Source organism: Acomys minous (genome assembly GCF_964271855.1).
Source record: "Acomys minous genome assembly, chromosome: 11".
NCBI lineage: Eukaryota > Metazoa > Chordata > Mammalia > Rodentia > Muridae > Acomys > Acomys minous.
Genome location: NC_140492.1, coordinates 95,953,209 through 95,975,467, shown reverse-complemented (window position 1 = coordinate 95,975,467; position 22,259 = coordinate 95,953,209). Strand labels below are relative to the sequence as shown.

The 22,259-nt window shown below is 44.1% G+C and overlaps 1 protein-coding gene across 2 annotated transcripts in view; it reads right to left on the bottom strand.

Moving 5' to 3' along the window:
• SLC30A5 (solute carrier family 30 member 5) overlaps positions 1 to 17,436 on the bottom strand; it is a 33,214-nt gene extending 15,778 nt beyond the window's left edge. Inside the window, exons 1-6 of one of the 2 annotated variants that reach the window (XM_084801343.1) lie at positions 17,065 to 17,436; positions 12,779 to 12,901; positions 10,255 to 10,321; positions 8,028 to 8,113; positions 2,632 to 2,719; positions 458 to 545 (exon numbers count right to left, since the gene is read on the bottom strand). In XM_084801343.1, coding sequence (XP_084657469.1) covers positions 458 to 545; positions 2,632 to 2,719; positions 8,028 to 8,113; positions 10,255 to 10,321; positions 12,779 to 12,901; positions 17,065 to 17,141 — 529 coding nt within the window. In that variant the 5' untranslated portion in view covers positions 17,142 to 17,436. Of the gene's footprint in view, positions 1 to 457; positions 546 to 2,631; positions 2,720 to 8,015; positions 8,114 to 10,254; positions 10,322 to 12,778; positions 12,902 to 17,064 lie in introns of those variants that run through there. The other variant, XM_084801344.1, reaches the window with a different exon arrangement.
• Between the last annotated feature and the right edge of the window lie 4,823 nt (positions 17,437 to 22,259).

The window sequence follows — 22,259 nt, the reverse complement described above, 5'->3', positions numbered from 1 at the left end:
ACACTGCTGTTAGTTTACTAATAACCCAGGACACTAAGTATCAGTACTTTAAGTGCTGCAGAATAGACACAGGGGTATGGCTGGGCGAGAACAAGGGAGGTCAGAGAGGAGCGCACTCAAACTTGATAGAAAGTTGGGTTCAAGAAGGTAGCCTGAGTTGGCAGGAGTGATTCTGGACAAGACAGTAAAAGCGAGGGCAAAGGAATTTAAATGTTTTCCTGTCTTCTAGCATCAGGACATTCTAAAACATAAGCATTGTGGAAACATACTGAGGATATTTTAAAATTCCAACTAGGAATGAATTTATTATTCATCTGAATAACGATTAAGGATGTCAACATGAATCTATGAAAGTGTCACTTGTGACTGATGAGTTTAATTTCCTTCCATTTTCCTCCATTCTGCTAGCTTTCCCCCCTTAGACTTCAGGCACCCCCAGTCTGGAGCAAAAGGATACGGTGCTCAGCTATCTTAGCCATGAGGTCGTCATTGTCGAAAAGCAACAAACAGACCACAGCAATGATGAAAAAAGCAGCCCCCCTTGTCTGAAAGAGAAGAAATGGACAAAGTTCTGTTTTTGTATTTTTAAAGGTTAAGTCTTAGCACAATAATCACATAAATGCTAGGGGAAACCATTTTCCCCTTTTACTTTTGAGAAAGGATTTTACTATTCAGCCTGACCTTTGCACCCACAATCCCCCTGCCCAGGCCGCCTGAGTGCTAAGAGTACAGACATGCACCAAACATGGCTTAAGAGGAACATTAGAAAATGCATCAACATTTAATGAAAAACAACACCAACATTATCGTCTTTACATACGTTTATAGTATAACAGTAAGCTACAGAAATAAATTCTTCAGAGTGCTTTACATCTTTTAAGACATATGTTAGCAATGTATCTCCTTCTAAATGTGACTTGGCATATTTAATATGAATAAATCATTAGGGCTTACAGAGATAAGCTTCTCAATTTTTGGTTGAAAAGCCTTAAATAGCTAAGGAAGAATAGTTGGTAGAGCTGTATTGTATTCTGTAACATTTAAGAAATAGAGAATAATCTAGCTAGTGTTCCTCTAAGGAAAAAGGTCCGAGAAACCATACTGAGAAATTTAAGTCATCCTAAGATAGTGAACTGTGTATGTGTGTTATAGATGTGCATGGTGGATGGACGCTGCTCGTGTGCAAGCATGAGAAAGCCATCTGGTAATTTCTATTGCTCTCCACTTTCTTTCAGAATTTTGCTTTTTATGTGTTTGGGTGTTGTACACATAAATGCAGGCACCCTAACAGATCAGAAGGGGGTGTCAGATCCCCAGGAGTTCGAGTTATATGCATTTGTGAGCCACCCAGAGGGGTTGCTGGAAACTAAACTCCAGTCCTCTTAACCACCAAGCAATCTTCGCTCTCCACCGTAGTTTTTGAGGTAGGGTCTCTCAATGAACCTGAAGCTGGCTGTTTTAACTAGGCGGGCGGCCAGCCTGCCCAGCACTGCCTGTGTCTGTCACACAACACTGGAGGTACAGGCCGACATACTCAGGCCTGGCTTACGTGGGTGCTAGGGACCTAACTCAGGTGCTCCTGCTTTCACAGCAAGCGCTCTTCTTACCCACTCAGCCATATCTGCAGCGCCCTGATAAATCTTTTAAGTTTATGCTTTTATTGCCAGGAAAAAAATTGGATAAAAGAAAATTAGAGAAAATAATAAGCCTAGTTTATATATTATATAATACTTAGCAACAGAAATATAGTTCTGATTAAATAAAAGTTTCAAATGGAAACAGGATATTAGTCTATTCATTATACTCAATCAATTCTTAGTGTGGCGGGCATTATGACAAAAGGCAACATACATGAAAAACCTGTACAATTAATGTTTTTCCCTTTAACCCCCATTTCCACTCCATTTTCTCTGCTGCCGTTTCTTTTTGTTTTTAAAGGCAGAGTCTTACTATGTAGTACAAGCTGGCCTCAAAGTCCCTTTTATTTGTTAAGAATTATACTTACTTATTGTGTGTGGTGGGGGGGGGAATGCAAGTGCTGTGCGATTAGATGACAACTTTCAGGCCAACACACCATGCTCCGGGACATTTTAATGTGATAAAATGGAAACAGTGTAGTGCTAGCTCTAACATGCAGACCATAGACTAACAACTAATTTTCTAAAAGACAGTAATATTTAAATCACTTGTGATGAATAGGGCTGACTAGCTGGTAATGTGCTAGGTAACTGTTCAGCAGACTAAGCACAGCAAGCTCACAGGCTGCTTCTATTAAGATTAAGGCAGAGTGCTACGGCGCCACATGATGTGGTATGTGCTGGTGATACGCTGGTGACATTTGCTAAGACTTGAGGAAAGGATCATAGCACGGGCTGCACTAATATCAACCTCTAAGTTCCCTATGGGAAAAACTGACTGGAAAGCGCATCTCTGTACTGTTTTTACAATGTTCTAAGAATCTATAATCACATCAAAATGAAATAAAAACAGAGAAGTGGTTTTGTAAGAAAAATGTTGTTAGCATTGTCTCTTCCATATTATAAGCCGTAAAAGACATGATCTGTCTTTGATATGAATAATGTTTAACACCTGTATTTTCAATTGCCAAGAAGCAACAATGGAAATCTCTACCTTTGCTGGTCCTCCGTCAGAGCTGGTGAATAAAACACTGAGCAGGGAGATAACGACAATGTCACTGTGTTCAAACAGCAGCAAAGTCCTACGGAAACACAACACCACTCAGAAAACGTTTCTGACCTTTTTTAGGAAGCATGAACTAAGTTAAAGCAAATGAAAAGAAAATTAAAAACATGAGAAAAATAAATATGTACAATTCCCTCAGAAAGCATTTTGATGTAACTGCCTTAGAAATAATGATGCGCTGGGCATGGTGGCACAAGCCTGTAACCCCAGCACTCAGGAAGCAGAGGCAGGTGGATCACTGAGTTCAAGGCCAACCTAGTCTACAAAGTGAGTCCAGGACAGCCATGGTTACACAGAGAAACCCTGTCTCAACAAACAAACAAACAAGAATGATACTGTGAGTACCTGCAAATAACAACCTTTAATCTTAGAATTATGTCATTTTAAAATATCATTGTTTTGAAAAAATATATATTTTTTGTTTAAAAATGTTATTTACTGAGTCACAGTTTGTCGGAGGACAGGAAAGCTTTCAGCAGTCAGCTTTCTTCTCTTGCTGCTGGATCTGGAAACTAACCTCAGGATGCTGGGCCTGCACAACACGTGCATTTCCTTCTCAACCATCCTGACAGCCCCGATGTCTATGAGTTGTGTGCATGTGATGTGCACACATGTGTGCAAACAGAGGCCAGAGGCTGACTTTCTTCCACCGCTTTCCACATTATTATTATTGTTAATTATTTTTAAGACAGAATTTCTCTGTATAACTACCCTGGTTGTCCTGGAATTTGCTCTGAGGACCAGGGTATCCTCTCGAACTCACAGATATCTGCCAGCCTCTGCCTCCCGAGTGCTGGGATTAAAAGCATACACTGCCACCACCCAGCCTTTTATACATTTTTGTTTGTTTGTTCTTCAAGACAGGGTTTCTCTGTGTAGCCTTGGCTGTCCTGGACTTGCTTTGTAGACCAGGCTGGCATTGAACTCACAGAGATCTACCTGCCTCTGCCTCCCAAGTGCTAGGATTACAGGCGTATACCACGCCCAGTCTACACATTATTTTTTAAGACAGAGTCTCTCACTTAACCTATAACTTTCTTTCTTAGGTAGCTTGGCTGTTTAGAAAATCGTAGTGACTGTCTGTCTTGACTACCCCAGCGTTGTCATGGTTGACTCTGCTTGGCATCTGAACTCAGGTCCCCATAGCTGTGCAGCAACCCTTCAGACTTCCTGTATATATGAGGCAAATACTCAGTAAGTTTGTTGGTGGGGCTGGAGGATGGCCCTGTGGTTAAGAACACTTGCTGCTCTTGCAGAGGACCCAGGTCTGGCCCCCAGCATCACAGCTGTGCAATTTCAGTTCCAGGGGACGCCATAGCCTCTTCTGGTGTCTGCAGAGACTAGGCAAACGTGGTGCACATTCATGCAAGCAAAGCACACACATAACATAAAAATAAATAAATCTTTTTTAAAAGTGTGTTTTTATTGGCACTAATTATAGGAGATCCAAACTAGAAGTAACTTATTCACTAGTAAGAGAATATCAACGGAACATTTCCATTTGATGGACTGATGCAGGAGCAGGCATGAATGAAAAAATTTAAGTATACAAAAATAGTAAAGTGTACATTAATTTTCTTTGTTTTTGAGAGGATCTTGGTATGTTGCCCAGGCTAGCCTCAAACTCCAAACTCCTAGGATCAAGAGATCTGAGGCTGCCAGCACAAAGCCCACTGTACCCAGCTCTGAAAAGCTGAATTTTACGGTAAACAAATGACCCCCCTGAACCGCCCCCATGCAGTCTCCCCCATGCAGCTTGAGCTGTCCTGGAATTCTTTTTCTACGCAGACCAGGCTGATCTCAGCTTGCAGAGATCTGTGTGCTTCTGGGTCTCCACGGCTGGGGTTACAGGAGCATGCTCTCATGTCCACGATTGGGGTTACAGGAGCATGCTCTTATGTCCGAGGAAGAAGAGAGGCTTCCCACACAGGAACTAAGCTGTTCTTCTTACACCACTCCCAGCACCACGTAAGAGTGCACAACCACCCGGAACTCCAGTTTCAGGGCATCTGACTCCCTTTCTAGTTCTTCCGGCTCCCAAATGCATGTGGTGCACTTACACACCCTCACGCCTAAAAACAAACAAATGGGCTAGAAAGGTGGCTCAGGAGTTACAACCATTTGCAGGTTTTCCAGAGGACCCACATTCAGTTGCCAGCACCATGTGAGGCAGTTCTAGAGGAAGTGAGCCCTCGCCTGGCCTTCATGGGCACCCACACATAAATAAAAGTAAAATATAAATCTAAAACATTTTTGTCAATATTTACTATATACAATGAAGCCCATATTTAATGAATTTTATGTGGAAATACTTTATTAAAAAATAAGAGGTTGGGTGTTGTGGCACATGCCTTTAGTTGCACCACTTGGGAGGCAGAGGCAGGCGGATTTCTTTTGAGTTTGAGGCTAGTCTGGCTTACATAGTGAGTTCCAGGTCAGTCAGTGAGAGTTACATAGTGATACCCTGTGTAAAGGGGGGGGGGGGGGAGGGGGAGAGAGAGAGAGAGAGAGATCCTGACTTGGGTTGGAGAGATGGCTCAGAGGTTAAGAACACTGTCTTCTCTTCCAGAGGTCCTGAGTTCAATTCCCAGGAATCACATGGTGGCTCACGACCATCTATAATGAGATCTGGTGCCCTCTTCTGGCCTGCAGGTGTACATGCAGGCAGAACACTGCATACATAATAAATAATTAAAAAGTGGTGGCGCATGCCTTTAATTCCAGCACTCAGGAGGCAGAGGCAGGTGGATTGATGTGAGTTCAATGTCTACAAAGTGAGTCCAGGACAGCCAAGGCTATACAGAGAAACCCTGTCTCGGAAAAACAAAATAAAAACAAACAAACAAACAAAAAACAACAACAAAAACAGGAAAAAAAAAAGAAAGAAAAGAAGAAAAGAAAAGTAAGAGAGCTCCTAACTCAAAACAGGCAAGTGGCTGCAGAGATGCAGTTAAGCGGCAGAGATTATCTAGTGAGTGTGCACCCTAGATTCAATCTCCAGGACAGCCAAACTCCAAAGAGCCCAATTACTGAAAAGGAGTAATGAGGGGCTGGAGACGGCGCAGAGGGTAAGAGCACTGACTGCTCTTCCAAAGGTCCTGAGTTCAATTCCCAGCAACCACACAGTGGCTCACAACCGTCCATAATGAGATCTGGTGCCTTCTTCTGGAATGCAGGCAGAATAGAATACTGTATAAATGATAAATAAATAAATCTTTAAAAAAAAAGAAAGAAAAAGAAAGAAAAGGAGTATTACAGACCGAAACATTAACCCATTTCCAGCTATCTGTTAGTTAAATGTGTCATTTTTCTTCTTCACCTAAGTCTGTAATGAAAATTCACTGATTATAACTTTAATTTTTATCATATTTGGGAGGTCCTAATTTAAGAAATAAAAATATCAACACGGCAATACTAACTTAAAATAAGACAGACTAGAAAATATCATTGTGCCCACTTTGGAGTAGACACTTTATTTATTTTTTAAAATAGATCTTTTTATTTTAAGATTTATTTATTTTATGTAGATGAGTGCTCTGTCTGCATATACACCTGCAGGCCAGAAGAGGGCATCATATCCCAGTATAGATGGTTGTGAGCCACCACGTGGTTGCTGGGAATTGAACTTAGAACCTCTGGAAGGGCAGACAGTGCTCTTATCCTCTGAGCCTTCTCTCCAGACCCTTGAGTAAACACTTTAAAAGTGCATCATGGGTTTAGTAAAAGGTGGAGAAAGGCAATGTGGGTGGTGGTACGGGGTACAAGGGAGGAAGCAGATGATTAAATAACTTTCCCCTTTCTATCTGTATCTTAAGAAATAGGGACGGTTTCAGTAGTATGAACTAAAGCATCATTTCATGAGTAAGCAAGTTAAAAAGTGGTGGCTCTAATAATAGCACTCAATTATGATCAACCATAAACCGAAAAGGCTCAACTCCTTTGGGAAATTCAGGCAAACTTCCCATTCCTCTAGGGTGTGGCAGCTACACGCTGCACGTGGAAAGCACGGGGTATGTATAACAAGGAAATGTCAGCCCAGAAGGTACTCGGCTGGCCACAAGTCCTTCTCCTCTCCTCAGCACTGTCCACCTTCACTATTCTGATGGAGATATCTTTGGTTTTTCAAGACAGGGTTTTTCTGTGTAGCCTTGGCTTCCTAAACTTGCTTTGTAGACTAGGCTGGCCTTGAACTCAGAGATCAGCCTGCCTCTCTCTGCCTCCCTGAGGGCTGGGGTTACAGATGTGCCAATCGCGCGGGCTTCTGATGGAGACTGCCCTCAGGCTTGGCCTTCACACCCCTCCCTAGGCAAAGGCAAGGAGGAGCAAGGCGCCTTTCCTTATACTTCCTTCTTTTCTCTCTTTTGGTTTTTGAGCCAGGGTTTCTGTGTGTAACAGAGCCCTGGCTGGCCTGGACTCTCTTTGTAGACCAGGCTGGCCTTGAACTCACTGAGTTCTCTGCCTCATGCTGGACTTCTTATACTCTCTTACTAGCCCCTTTTAGAGACTGACCAACCAATCAAACCACATTTTAAAAAAAAGCAAAAAGGCTGGGTGTGTTGGTGCTCGCCTGTAATTCTAGGACTTGGGAGATAGAGGCAGGCAGATTTCTGAGGTCTGCCTGGTCTACAAAGTGAGTTCCACGACAGCTAGGTCTGCTACACAGAGAATCCTGTCTCAAAAAACAAAAAAGAGCAGAACAAAACAAAAAATCTGATGCTGATTGCACGTTTCAGTGTCTAGTAAGTCATTTTAAGCATTTCTTCTCTACACTGGCCATTTGCACAGGGACCCTCTACACAGCTCTAAGGGAAGCCAAGGCGAGCAGCCTCCTTCATTCAGCACCTTTTCCTGATGGATGCCCGCTACTCTGAAGTGTGTTTATAGGGTATTCGCAGGGTAAGAGAAAAGAGCACCTTTCAAGATGTCTCATCTTTATTGGTTTATTTCATTTTCCATTCAGATGTGTTAGCTTCTCCATCTGAAACTTTTTGGACTCTAGCCAATAAAGTATCTGTGATAGATCATTAACACAGACTAAACTGGTTTTTCTATGTTGGAATGAATTCAGTGCTATAGAAGTGACAGAAACCGTTGTTCAAGTAAATCTTTGACATAAAATAAGGAACAAGGGCAGGGAGATGGCACTGTCAGTAAAAGGCTTTTGCTGCCAAGCCTGGTCCCCAAGACCCACACGGCGGAAGGAGTGACTTGACTCCCAAAGCCCTCCAGCCCCACGTGTGCACTACAAATGCTGAAGTATAAATACACAACAAAATGAACTCAAATGAAATGTAAACACATAGTGAACATACATTTTAATTTACCTTAGTGGTCCACAAAGAGTAAGGCCAAAAAACCATAAAAGTGATATGACACATCCAGCAACGGCATGTTTAAATATTTTGATCCACTGTAAACAGGAACAACAACAGAAACAGCGTTAGTCACATCCATTTGCTAGTAAGTATTTCATGCTTAAATAAAACCTACAGGGAGGCGGCGTATGGTGAGCACTCCTTCGCTTCCTGCAAGCGGAGACAGGCAGGCAGAGCACTCACTGGTCTACACAGTGAGTTCCAAGGTGCTCAGGCCTAACACTGACCCTGTCTTAACAAGGAACAAAGCAAAACCCAGAGGGTAGAGGATAACAACCCAACTATTTTAAAGGTTAAATAATCACATATTTAAACATTAAATAGGAAATTCTGGGCTGGAGAGATGGCTCAGAGGTTAAGAGCAGTAGCTGCTTTTCTAAAGGTCCTGAGTTCAACTCCCAGCAACCACACGGTGGCTCACAACCATCTATGATGAGACCTAGTGCTCTCTTCTGTCACGCAAGTGTACATGCAGGCAGAGCACTGTAGACATGATAAATACATAAATCTTTAAAAAAAATGACCAAGATCCCCTCACTATCCTCATCTCTATCATCTGTGTTCTCAAGTGCTGTTGCTCCTCCTGCCCCCTGCCCCACGACAGGGCCTCTCTGTAGCCTTGGCTGCACTGGATTCACGCTGTAGACCAGGCTGGCTTTGGAGTCACATGGATCCAGCTTCCTCTGCGTCCCAAGTGCTGGGACTAAAGGTGTGTGCCACCACTCCTGGCTGCTGCTGTTTTTGTTTTTTTTGAGACAGTCTTACTTTGTAGCTGTGGCCTCAAACTCACAGCCCATCAGTCTCTGCTTTCTGAGTGCTGGGATTAAAGACATGCACAGCCAAACCCAGCTTAGCTCTTAAGTCTTTTTCCCTACACAGCACAATTTTCCAGTTTCCAAACAAAAATATATGATTTAGTTTTTTAAAAAAAGACTTTTGGGTGTGTGTGTGTGTCAGTCTCATTATGTAGCTTAGGGCGGCCTTGAACTCATATTGATCTTCCTATTTCTTTGAGTGTTGTGGCTTTCCATGAGCAATTTTATGCTATAGTCATGTGAAAATAGAGATTAATTGTATTTTAAAGACGTTCTTGGTCTCTAAAATAGAAGTACTTAAATTGCCACGCTGACAATATGTAGCGGACCCCAATTGTGACATGAAGCAGACATGCAATAGAGTATAACTGCTCCCAGTGAGGTGCTTTGCGAGAGACTAAGCAGAATGAGGAATTTTCTGGCATGAAGCAGTTGAAGGGCATCAAGATGACCCGTGTGATACACTGCACATGTACTAGATACTCACATGTGAGCTGTAACTAAAAACCTTACAGGTACAAGTTAATTTATTCCTCACAGACAATCCTAGGCCAATACTATTATCTTCACTTTATACGTGAGCAAAATTAAGACAAGAGAAATCATGTAAGTAGACCAGGATGTGAATAGGACTGACTTTAGGGGCCTCCCTCCCAACTCCTCACACAATCTATCCCCACTGACTCTAGGCTCTCGGGCATGGCTTCACACCTCATCTGTGCATCTTTCTGAATAAGGACATCCCTTTAAAGCCTGCTACTCCTTTCTACATTTGAAAATATTCCATTACACTGACGTTTTGTTTGTTTATTTTTTGTTTTTTTGAGACAGGGTTTCTCTGTATAGACTTGCTGGTGGGCTGTCCTGGACTCACTTGGTAGACCAGGCTGGCCTCGAACTCACAGCAATCCACCTGACTCTGCCTCCCCAGTGCTGGGATTAAAGGCCTGCGCCACCACGCCCAGCCTTGAGATTTTAGTTTACTCTTAGAGCATCAATTCTGAAAAGTCAAGAGTGAGTTAACCCTCGCTGAGCATGTAGCGGGCTATTGTGCTTGCCCAGCGTCAGCACCCCGTACGGGGAATGGCGGTGTGAGCCTGCGACAGCAGTGGCCGGGGAAGCAGAGGCAAGATGACCAGGAGCGCACGGCCATCCTTGGCTGCACAGGTCTGAAACCGGAATGGGCTACAGCAGATGCGATCTCAAACCAAGCTGAAAACCAAAACTCAACGAATAAACAAACAAGCAAACCAATCAACCACCAACCACGAAGTTAAGCCCAGAAAAATGTAAAATGTCACTTTATTCTGGCCTACCGAAGGGGAAGCTGTTAGGAATAAATGATTCTGTCAACATCTCACCTGATGTTTTGTGATGGTTTTCCCAGAAGAAAAAGGTTTTTGAAACAAAACCAGAAAAAACGCAGTCCTGTAAACATTGAAAGAGTAACAGTAACATTAAGTACAAGGTGTAGCTTTAACAAATACTCCAGAACTAGACATGCTTTCCTCCAGAGCAGGACTTAACCTCTTTGCACTGTGGCCCCTTCCCACCTGACATATTTTTGTACTATTGTTGTATATAAGTATGTAAAATTCATGTACAAATCAAACATTTACTGCTAATAAATCATAAAGAAATTTATCTTTAAAAATATATCTTAGCCAGGCATGGTGGCGCACACCTTTAATCCCAGCACTCAGGAGGCAGAGGCAGGGGGATCGCTGTGAGTTTGAGGCCAGCCAAATCTACAAAGTGAGTTCAGGACAGCCAAGGCGACACAGAGAAACCTTGTCTTGAAAAAACAAAACAAAATAACAACAAAAATATGTACCTTATAATTTTTCTATTTATTAGAGATGAAAGCAACTTTGCGTCCTACTGAGATGGATACGTTTATACAACCCTTAGATATCCTGATTTAATACAAAGATGCTGAAGAACGGCTCTAGGGAAATGTTACGTCTTTGCTTTCTGTAATTAAACCATTATGCTTCTTTAAGAGTAGAAAATTTTGTATATAACATAAAAACACTAATTCAAATCACAAGAGTCTTGAGAGCAAATTAAGGTGATGCAGAAATATTCTTTGGCACTATGTGGCATGAAAGTACACACAGCACATTCAGTGTTCATGCTGTGTGCAGAAGCCAGACGGCAGCCACATCCTACCGCAGAAACACCTCAGATTCATCATGCATTGGATTCTCAATTTTTGGTTGCCAGAATTTTCATGACCATCACATTTAATTTGAGAAACTTTGCTCTAGGCTGGGAATAGTGGTGCACACTTGTAATCCCAGTGCTTGGAAGCCAGAGGTAAGTAGATCTCTGTGAGTTTGAGGCCAGCCTGGTTTACAGAGTAAGTTCCAGGTCAGCCAGTGATACAGAGACCCTGCCTCAAGAAATACAACAACAACAACAGCAGCAGCAGCAGCAGCAAGTGTGCTAGAGACTGCCTTTATCATGATGAGGCTTTCATGGCAAAAGTCAGGACCTTCTTTGGTAATGGTCTTCAGAACTAGTTCACAAACCACAAAAGTAATACTGAGCGTCTGAATTTCAGAGGCAGGATCTGTCTCGCTCAAGACGCCGTCCAGGCTGATCTTCAACTTGACATTCTCTAGCCTAGGCCTCCTGAGCGCAATTACCAGCATGCGCCTCTATGCTTAGCTTTCAATGCCTTAAAACAGCGAAGAAAACCATTCATCTTCTCTTAAAATCAGTAGTAATAAATCTTGAACCATGCCACCATCTTTTTATTATCACTATATAAAAATGCTTGCCGGGTGTGGTAGCACACGCTTTTAATCCTAGCACTTGGGAGGCAGAGGCAGGTGGATCACTGTGAGTTTAAGGCCAGCCTGTACTACAAAGCGAGTCCAGGGTAGTCAAAGCAACACAGAGAAACTGTCTCGAAAAAACAAAAAACCAACCCCCCCAAAAAGCTTAATTCTTCTAGTCAAGAATCTCTACCTTAAATTGGCTAACTATACCCTCAAGAGTATTTGATAAAATTTTATTAATACACGGGGGCGGGGCTGGGTGTTTACTATCAATCTCAAGGCCCAAGAGTCTCTACTTAGGAAGAAAGCTACACCAACTGTAGCTATAGACCATCGGAACCCTGTACTCTGACGGTATTATGCAGAGGGCACAGCACAGCACGATTTCATTGGGAAGGGTCTGTGCTAAGGCAGCCTTATGTGACATTTATGACTGACTCAAGACTGAGCCCAGGGAGTACAAAGGCAAAACTATTTTTTTAAAGACAATTTTCAGTTGTGTATGTGTGTACCAATGCCTACCGAAGCCAAGAGTGTCAAACCTGGAGCTGGTTTTATAGGCAGGCGTGAGTTACACTTGTCAGGTGTGTAAAGAGCCCCCCCCCCCACCACACACAATGTGAGAGTAAATGATATAAGACATCACAAAAGACGGCCTGCTAACACAGATAGGAACCAAACTATTAAGCTAGGTATTAAAAAAGCTTTGCAAAAACCTTAGCAATACAAACTAAAGCTTATGTTTGCCAAGTCATTAGAATTCAACCACCTCTTTTTTACTTTATTCTTGAGACAGAGTCTCTCTGTGTAACTAGGGCTGGTCTCCAATTCATAATCCTCTTGACTCAGTTTCCCAATGTTGAGATTATAGAAGGCTACACTCAGCTAAGAGAACCCTTTTCTGATGGGTCTTTGCACATCTACCCTTATGTACGTTTCTATTTAAGGAAAGAAATTATCAAATAGTTGTCAGAAGAAACAAACTTCATAGAACACATAGATAAGATTTCTTAAAGATACTCAGTTAAAACAGGATCTTTTTTTTTTTTCAAAACAGGATCTTAAGATAAATAAACATTAAGGCCCTCTTGATACTCACCCAAGTTTTAATATAAAAATAAATTGAACAATGTGAACAGCTTTTAGGAGATCATATGATTCAAAAAGTCCCACAGCCTTCAAACATTTGGTTAAACATAGCAACACAATGTATTTTGTTAATCTGAAAAATAAAAACAGAAACAATTGTTAATATAATTGAAATCACTAGGATCACTATAATCATAAATACAGGAGGGGATAATAGAAGAAACTATAGACATACACAGGAACACATATAAAACAGTAACAAAAAGCCTCCCCAAACAACCCACCATCTACATGACAACTGCTGGTAGCATTTTGGTAATACACTACTGGTTTACTTTTAATGCGTACTCAAGTCTAAGGTGGACCGGGTAGTATATGCCTATAACCCCAGCTACTTGGGAGGCTGCGTAGAAGGATTTTCTTTCTTCCTTTTTTTGACACAGGGTTTCACTACATGGACCAAGTTAGTCCTGAGCTCACAGAGATATGCCTAGGAGCAGAATGTGTTTAAGACCAGCACGGGCAACTTAGTGAGTTCCCATCTTTAAAAAAAATAAATAAATAAATAAATAATAGGCTAAGGATGTAGTTCAGTGGTAGAGTGATTGTTTAAACTGTGGGAAGTCCCAGGTTCAATTCCCAGTGCTCCCTAACCCCCACAAATAATGTGTATAGTCTAGCAAAATTAATGGAGTAATTTGAAATCTGCATTACTAACTTGTTATTCGAAAACAAAGAGAATTAAGAAAACAAAACAGAAACCACATTCTATGTGCAGAGAGACTGGAAGATTACAACACAGAGGCATCTGTCCCTCCTCCGTCCCACTAAATGACTACACTGAGGGTTACAGTCACAAGTCAAGTGACCAGACCCAGAGTCTGAACAGGAGAACTGAACATGCTTCATAAAGGCAGCAGGAAGCTGCAAAGGGGGTGTGTGCCGGAAACTCTTCCAGGAAATCAGGCTCCCAGATTCCTGCTTCTCCACATCCAGACAACTACTCATTCCCAATAACTTCTGGCTGAATATTCCATGCTCAATTAGGATGTGATGGATGTTATGTATGGCCAATGAGGCCAAAGGAAGTCTAGCAAGAATGCTGTATTAATTTTTAAAGTCAGAATATGAAAATTAATATAAAAGAAACAATAGCAGGGAAGAGGCATGAGAAATTGGGCCCAGGGGGCATCACTGTGGGCAATCTGGTTTCTTTTTTGTTTTGTTTTGTTTTTTTGAGACAGGGTTTCTCTGTGCAGCCTTGGCTGTCCTGGACTCACTTTGTATCCCAGGCTGGCCTCAAACTACCTGCCTCTGCCTCTCCAGTGCTGGGATTAAAGGCGTGCTCCAATCTGGTTTCTTTTATGTGAGAGAATCCCTATTTATTTAAGTCTTTCCAGTTTCATGATTCTATGTAATAAACCAGACACTAAACACATGTGAGGATGCTGCTTTCAAGGAGTTCCAGGTCAGAAAAAATAGGCAAATAGACAAACCCATGTGACCCAAAGAAGTATCCTGAAGGTTCTAAAAGATGTGGTAGCCACTAAGTCTAGAGAAGTTAAAGGGCATCTCCACAGAGTTTGAGATCCAGAAGGTAATACAGGAACCAAACAAGGAAAGGGAGGAAGCTGTGCCGAGCACAGAGTGGATGTGCAGAATGTGAGCACTGGCCAGGGGCCCTGACGATCCTACTGCACGTCCATCGAGGGAGCTCATTTAATCTAGTCTAGCAACACACTGCTTATGACTGAAATTGAGGAAAAGGCAAATTATACTTAATATTCTTTACAGATACATTTCTATATAAAGTACTAAAAATTAAAAAGTTGGTACTTGAATGAAAGATACAAATTCATGTAAAATACTCATTGATAATTTATTAGTTTTAGAAAACAAACTTTAGGGAGCTGGAGAGATGACTCAGAGGTTAAGAGCACTGTCTTCTCTTCCAAAGGTCCTGAGTTCAATTCCCAGCAACCACATGTTGGCTCACAGCCATTTATAATGAGATCTGGTGCCCTCTTGTGGCCTGCAGGCAGAATACTGTATACATAATACATAATTTTTTTTTAAAGGAAACAAACTTTATTTTCATACACAAATGCATGTATAGCACTCCAGAGGTTACAAGGTTAATTCCTGAATAGCTGAGTATTGGAAGGGTTTTAAATAAAATCATTTCTAGCTTTTTCCTCGCAGGTAAACAATTTAGGCACACCTATGTCGACACACTTTTCCTATGTGTGTCATCTCTGAAACACTAGTTAAGGCTAAGTAACCATATACAAAAGCACTGCAGTTCATGTAAGGAGGGAAATAATTAGGAGACGGGTATGGGAGAAGAGACAGGCTCTTATAAAGGCCACTGAGCCTCAGGGCGATGCAGGGGCATTTAATCTAGCTCCCCAACTTAGAAACTATTATTTGCTATTAAGGGATCTCATAAAAAAAGTGTCTCTGAATAAATGCAGTTAGACATTTATTCGGCTCCCTGAACTGGCAATTATTAAAATTTGGATATGGGTATATAGCTGGTTTTGAACTTTGACCACTGCTTCTACTCACAGTTCCCTAGATATTAAAAAGAGGAGGAGGGCATGGAGAGGTACGAGGGGGAATATGCTCAGCAAACAATTTACTTATATAAAAACTTAAAAACTACAGTAGACGAGTGGGAAGCCGGTTCAGTGGGTAAGAACACTTGTGGAAGCGTAAGTTTGAACCCCATGGCATTCACATAAAAGCCAAGTGGTAATCACTGCACTGCAGAGACAGGGGGATGGATGTGGCCTGCTGGCTGCTAGGCTAGCTCCAGGTTCAGCAATGAAACACTAACCAAGACAGAGGTTGGTACCAGGGACTGGGCTATGCCGTGATAGGCCTGACCATGCTTTCAGTGCTGCTTGATGAGCCAGCCTAGCAGAAGCATGACAGACAGTGGTGCCGAAGTGATGTCAACTGTCAGGTCTCCTATGCTCATGGCACACCCAGTGTGGTACCCAGGTTCCATCTGCTGCTTGAGGATCAGTGTGTAGAACTCTCAGCTCCTTCTCAGCACCATGTCTGCCTCGACGGTGCCACGCTTCCAGTCATGATAAAAATGGACTAAACCTCTCAACTGTAAGCCAGCCCTAATAAATTGTTTTCTTTTATAAGAATTGCTGCGGTTGGCCAGGCATGGAGACTTGGGCCTTTAATCCTATCACTTGGGGAGGCAGAGGCAGGCGGATCTCTGTGAGGTCGAGGCCAGCCTGGTCTACAAAGCACGTCCAGGACAGGGACAGCCAGGGCTCTTACAGAGAAACCCTGTCTCGAAAAACAAAACAAAAAGAATATGGCAAACTCTGCTTTGAGACCAACAGTTATGAACAGGCAATTTAACAATGATCTGGTACGTTAATCAGTCTCCACAGTCCAATTTTGTGAACTGACCTAGCCTTGTCCCTTCTCGTATTTCTCCCTTTCCACACCAGTGGCCCCTCTTGCATTTAGCTGTAATCGGTCACTAAGTCGTGATATATAAACGAACTGCTCAAAACAGACAGAAAACCAAATGCGCACTACAAACCCTGCCGTTGGTTTAAATCCTATTCAGCATATGTGTTCTTTTCGCACACCAAAGTTAGGGCTGGCAGCGCTGTAACTACAGTCTGGGACATTATCAAAACAATCAGGGAATCTCAGAGTACATAATGATACTCGGAAAAACGGACTCTCGTTAAAAATGAAGTTTTTACGTATCTTTAACACTCTCTCAGGACTTGGGACAGGCCAGGAAGGACTCTGGCTAGTGCCACTGTATATCCTTGCTTTTAGGTTGGAGTGAAGGGAAATAATTTCCACTTTACGAATTCTTGTACAGCATGAACTTTGGGGGGGGGGGGAAACACATTTCTTATTACTAAGATAAGCCCGCCACCCCTCCCCACAAAAGTACGGCAACGAAAGCCCGATGACAGGGCTGGATTTTTGCTGTGCTTGTACGTACACCCGAGTCCATCGGGTTGTACTTTGGTTTCTTCGCGTGAGAGACGGGTGACACCTTCCGCACATCCACTCGGGGGAGGCGCGGGAGAGGCTAAGGCGTCCCGTGTTCCCGTGGCAGGGCGGGAGGTTGGGGGGCATCCAGCTCGTGTCTCTAGGGACTGGAAACTGGCAGGCGGTGAGCCCGGAGCCCACACTCCTCCCGCCCCGCTCGCTGATCTCCACCACGGATCGCGGCAACAGCCCGCGGGGGCCCCGAGCAAGGGACACCGGCCGTGGTGGTGGTGGTGGTGGGGGGTCGCTCCTTACCGGGCGCTGGGCACGTCCACCGGTCCGAGGCCGCCGCCCGGCCCGGCTCGAGCGTCCCCGCCGTACTTCTCCTCCATGCCGGCTCAGGAGCCGCCGCCGCTGCCCGCGCCGCGGGCCCTCCTCATGTCTCGCCGCCGCTGCGGAAGCGCGGGCGCAGGCGCAGGCGGGCGCGTCACTCCCCCATGCCAGCGGCGCACCGCGTCCCCGCCGCTAGCCCGGGCTCGGCCGGCAAGCACACGCGCGCTGGGCGGGACTAGGCCGCGGGCGGTTCCGGCAGCGCCGTTCCCCGGAGTCCGTACGGGACCGGCAGGGACGTTACCAGGCCACGTCATCCGGCCCAGCAGCCCTCACTCCCCCGGGGAGGGGAAGTGACCAATCCTGCGCCTGCGCGCAGGCGAACACGTGGCTTCTCTCGGGCCGCAGGCTCCTCCCACCGCGGGAAAGTCTCGAGTCGCCCCGCCCCGTTACGAGTGTTTCCTAGAGAAGCCCTGGGCGCACTTACTCGTCCCTGCAGCGCCACCTAAGGTCCATCTCGGGTATATAGCCTGTTTGCGTGAATGGGCGGTCTCGTAGAAAATGCACATTGTAATTTCAAACTGAACTTGCTAGTTTTAGCCCTTTGCGTTAGGGGGGTCTTCTTTTTTTGTCTGTACCCCAAGTGGCCTAAAACTCAGCATGTGGCTGAGGCTAGCCACCAACATGCTGCTGTACTCTTGCCGGCCTCATAAACCTGAGTATTGAATTTACGGGCGTGAGCCACATCTCGGCACTGCTGAAATTATTTTTGGATCTCTGATGATACTATGACACAGAGAGGGAGGCTGGGAGGACGTATCTATTGAAAAAAAGAGAAAGACAACTGTTTTGGTGGGTTTTATTTAATTGTTGGGCAGGAATACTGGCGATATGGCTAGACTGCTCAAGTGTGTAAGGGCCCAACACAGAAGGAAGGGACTTTGGGCGTTGCTAAACAATTTTATAAACAATTTTATCTCCTTTTTGAAAATATAGATTTTTCTTTTAATCGGCTTTTGAAAGTATACTACTTAAGGGAGATACATTTATGTAAAAGCTATTTTCCTGTTGCCAGAGAGTTGGGAATACAGGCACCTGTGTCTCTATTGGACTGAATCTCAATATTTAATAATTGTGGTCACCTTAGTCTACATGCTGGTGAATGCAGAATGCCAGTTGTAGCCAGAGGCAAGAGGATTACCCCAAATTTGACGCCAGCCAGGGCTACAAGATGAGACCCTGTCTCAAAAGCAAAGAAATAAACAATTGTAGTCACTTGACCATCTCTCCAGCCCAGATAATTGTTTTTTTTTTTTCCTAGTAAAAGAAAAAAAAATTAGCGGTTGCATTTTCTTTCTTCCTCTCCATTTCTCAGGCTGTTTCTGTCAGGTTTTCAGTTCATAACTCCTCTGAAGCCTCTCTTCCCTACCACCTCACTCTCTTGAGCTTTCAACACTCGCTTCTCCCTCCTTTAGGCAGCTACTCTGTTACTGAGTTGTGTTTGAGTCCCACCTCACTTTCTTTTGAGGAAGACACAGTGTCTCTCTCTGTTGCCCAGTCTGGCCCAGAACTCCTGCCTCAGCTAGCTCCCCTCACCTTTTTTTGTCTGTTTATGTGTTCATGAGTTTGTGGGTGCACTCATGGGTGTGACTACTCTTGTGCAAGGTGCACATGTACGTGCAGTTGTGTATTTGGTGGTCAGAGGACAACTTCAGACATGGGTCACTAGGGAGACATAGGGAAGGGTCCAGGAAGATAGGATGTGCAAGCCTGCTTTGTCTTCAGTTGGTCTTAGGTTCTGGGTGCCTCTGATGCCGTCCTAAATTTAACTCCCAGATGAGACACGATGTAGATTTTTATTAGGTTACCCACAGGCTTCTCCACCATAGCCTCATCTGGGTTTAGTGGGTGAATACAGTAACCATTTCAATGGTCCAGGGGACTTCCCTGACTAGTTCTAAAGGCCCTACTGGGCTTTCTGAGGGGTAGACCAGATTAGGTAAAACATGAGCTTTGCTTCACATGTTGGCTTTGTTCAAAATCTTCATGGAGTATGAAGCTACAACTCTTTTATAAAATATTTGAAAATGCTGCTGGCCGGTAGTGGCGCACGCCTTTAATCCCAGCACCCAGGAGGCAGAGTCGGGCAGATCTCTGTGAGTTCGAGGCCAGCCTGGTCTACAGAGTGAGTTCCAGGACAGTCAAGGCTACACAGAGAAACTCTGACTCGAAACAAACAAACAAAAACAAACAAAAAGCAAGCAACAACCAAAACATTTAAAAATGCAGGAAAGTGAAAGGAAGTAGATACACTTAAAGCCATCCGCTGTCCGTACAAAGATGGCATGCCGTTATTTTAGTTCCCCCCCAACTCCAACCCCTGTTCCTTTCATATTTTGGATTTCTGAGATGGGATCTTGCTTTGTAGCCTGAGATAGCCTTGAACTCATTATCTTTGCAATTTATCTCTGAGAGCTGAGATTATGGGCATGTACTATCACATCTAGTGTTTAGTTCCTTTTTCCTCCCTCCCTCCCTCCCTCCCTCCCTCCCTCCCTCCCTCCTCCTCCTTCCCCCTCCCTCCTTCTGTGGTTCCCTCCCTCTCTTCCTTCTTCCCTTTCTTTCTTTCTTTTTTTTTTTTTTTTGAGACTCTATTACTATTTAGCCCTGGATGGCCTGGACCTCAATACTTTCAGTGTTACAAAAGGGAACAAAGAGAAAGAGATTTTGCAATATGATTGTTTTGGGGATCTGAGTGGGGGATGACTCCCCCCCTGGGGGATGTAGCCCTGGAACTTGCTATGTAGCCCAGGCTGGCCTAGAAGTTATAGCTATTCACCTGCCTGCCTCTCTAGTGCTGGGGTTAAGACATTTGCCACCACAGTCAGCCTAGGCAATGGTTGCACCAGAACCAAAACTGGTTAGCAAACACACTTGCCAAAATGACCTCTAATAGCGGTGGTGACTGTATGTCATTCCATTACTCTGACACCAAAGGGAAGGGATAGGTTCAGGCCTTTGTTGGGATGACTATCCTTGATAGAAAAAAAAAATGTTTTTCACATTATGTAGGCCTGGCTGACTTCAAACTCACTGAGATCTACTTGCCTCTGCCCTGCATCCCAAGTGACTACACTCAGCTTTTCTCTCCCTCCCTGGCCCCCTCTGTTTTTCGAGACAGGGTTTCTCTGTGTAGCTTTGGCTGTCCTGGACTTGCTTTGTAGACCAGCCTGGGCTCGAACTCACAGTGATCCGCCTGCCTCTGCCTGCCTCCCTGAGTGCTAGGATTAAAAGTGTGCGCTGCCACCGGCTGGCTACTCTCTTTTCTAAGCAGTGTTTTTGAGTTTCAGTTTACTATTATCGTACATGTATATGTTGTGTTTTTCTCCCATTATTAAAACTGTATAGGCTAATAAATGATGTAACTGCATATACTGAACTCCCAAAATACGTGCATATGCATTTTCTTTGTTCATGTTATAAGATGACAGTTTGATAACTATCCTTCCTTTCTAAGTGTAAAGTTTATGGGGGCTCCTTGTTTTGGACTAGCCCCTGCTAGGTCCCAGCAGATCACACCAAACCAAAGCAGAATCACTTGCACTGGAATCACACTGAATTTCCAGACAGACCAGTACCCAAAAATGCCGATCATAGTTAGCATCTTCTGTTTTTAACAGATCTGGAATGACCAGTCTGCTTGCTCCTTTTTTGTTGTTTTTGTTTTTGTTTTTGTTTGTTTTTTTGTGACAGAGTTTCTCTGTGTCGCCTTGGCTTGCCTTGGGCTCACTTTGTAGACTAGGCTGGCATAGAATTTACAGCATCCGCCTGCCTCTGCCTCCACGAGTGCTGAGATTAAAGGCATGCGGCCACCACGCCTGGCTCAGTCGGCTGGCTCTTGTCTGTGCCTGCTTCCCTCAGCCTTCCTGTCTACCATGCCAGACGCCCCTCTTGTTCAGATGAGAGTTCTGTTTAACACGATGAGATGTCTCAGAGTCCAACATTGTGAACAAAAGCCAAATTTGTTGTAACTTAAAAAAAAATGTATACAATATTCTGCCTGTATGTGTGCCTGCCTGCCTGCCATAAGAGGGCACCAGATCTCACTGTAGATGGTTATGAGCCACCATATGATTGCTGGGAATTGAACTCAGGACCTCTGGAAGAGCAGCCGGTGCTCTTAACCTCTGAGCCATCTCTCCAGCCCTGTAAGTTTTTTTTTTTTTTAAGTATGGATTAAGCAGCCTGGTAGCAAATAGCAAAAGCACACAATACAGATAAAAGACAACTTAAGGCAGATGGTCACAGACAAGATGCTGAGGCCCATGCATGGGGAACTGTAAATGGAAGTCATGATGAAATACAGTTCTGTGTTCCGTGGGTTGGCCAACCTTAGCAGTGTTACAGCATCAAGTATGGCTATAAGAAAGAGGACTCTAGCTCCTTGTAGGAGAGCCTGTGATGAAAGCCCTTCTGCTGAGAAACGTCACTGTTTACTAAGTTGAAGACACAGTGTTTGGTGGTGCCATTTAGCTCCAGAATGCATAGCCTAGGGCCTGATCTGGGACCAGGATCTTCAGGCCAGCAGCAGGTGCCACTCAGAAAGGGGACAGAGGCAGCAGGCAGCAGGCTATGGCTTAAGAAACCACCCTGGCGATTCTAGTGGTCTTCAGAGTTTGTGAACCATGCCCTGGAGTCAAGGTTGCAAGCAGGCACAAGAAGTCAGATTCATTGTTCATTCTCTCATTGTTTGTGGTGGGGGAAGAATGAGATAGCAACGTTAATTTCTGACTTAGCTACTTTTCTATTGTTGTGACAAAACATCATACTCAAGGCAGCTTATCAGAGAAAGCATTTAATTGGGGATTTGCTTATAGTTTCAAAAGGGTAGGTCCATGACTATCATGGTGGGGAGCAAGGCAGCCAGGAGAGAGAGAGAGAGAGAGAGAGAGAGAGAGAGAGAGAGAGAGAGAGAGAGAGAAGCAGAGAGAGAGAGAGAGACAGAGAGAGGCATAGAGAGAGACACACACACGGGGAAGGGGTGCGGGGGGGGGAGGAAGAGACACACACACACACACACACACACACACAGAGAGAGAGAGAGAGAGAGAGAGAGAGAGAGAGAGAGAGAGAAGAGAGAGAGAGAGAGAGAGAGAGAGAGAGAGAGAGAGAGAGAGACT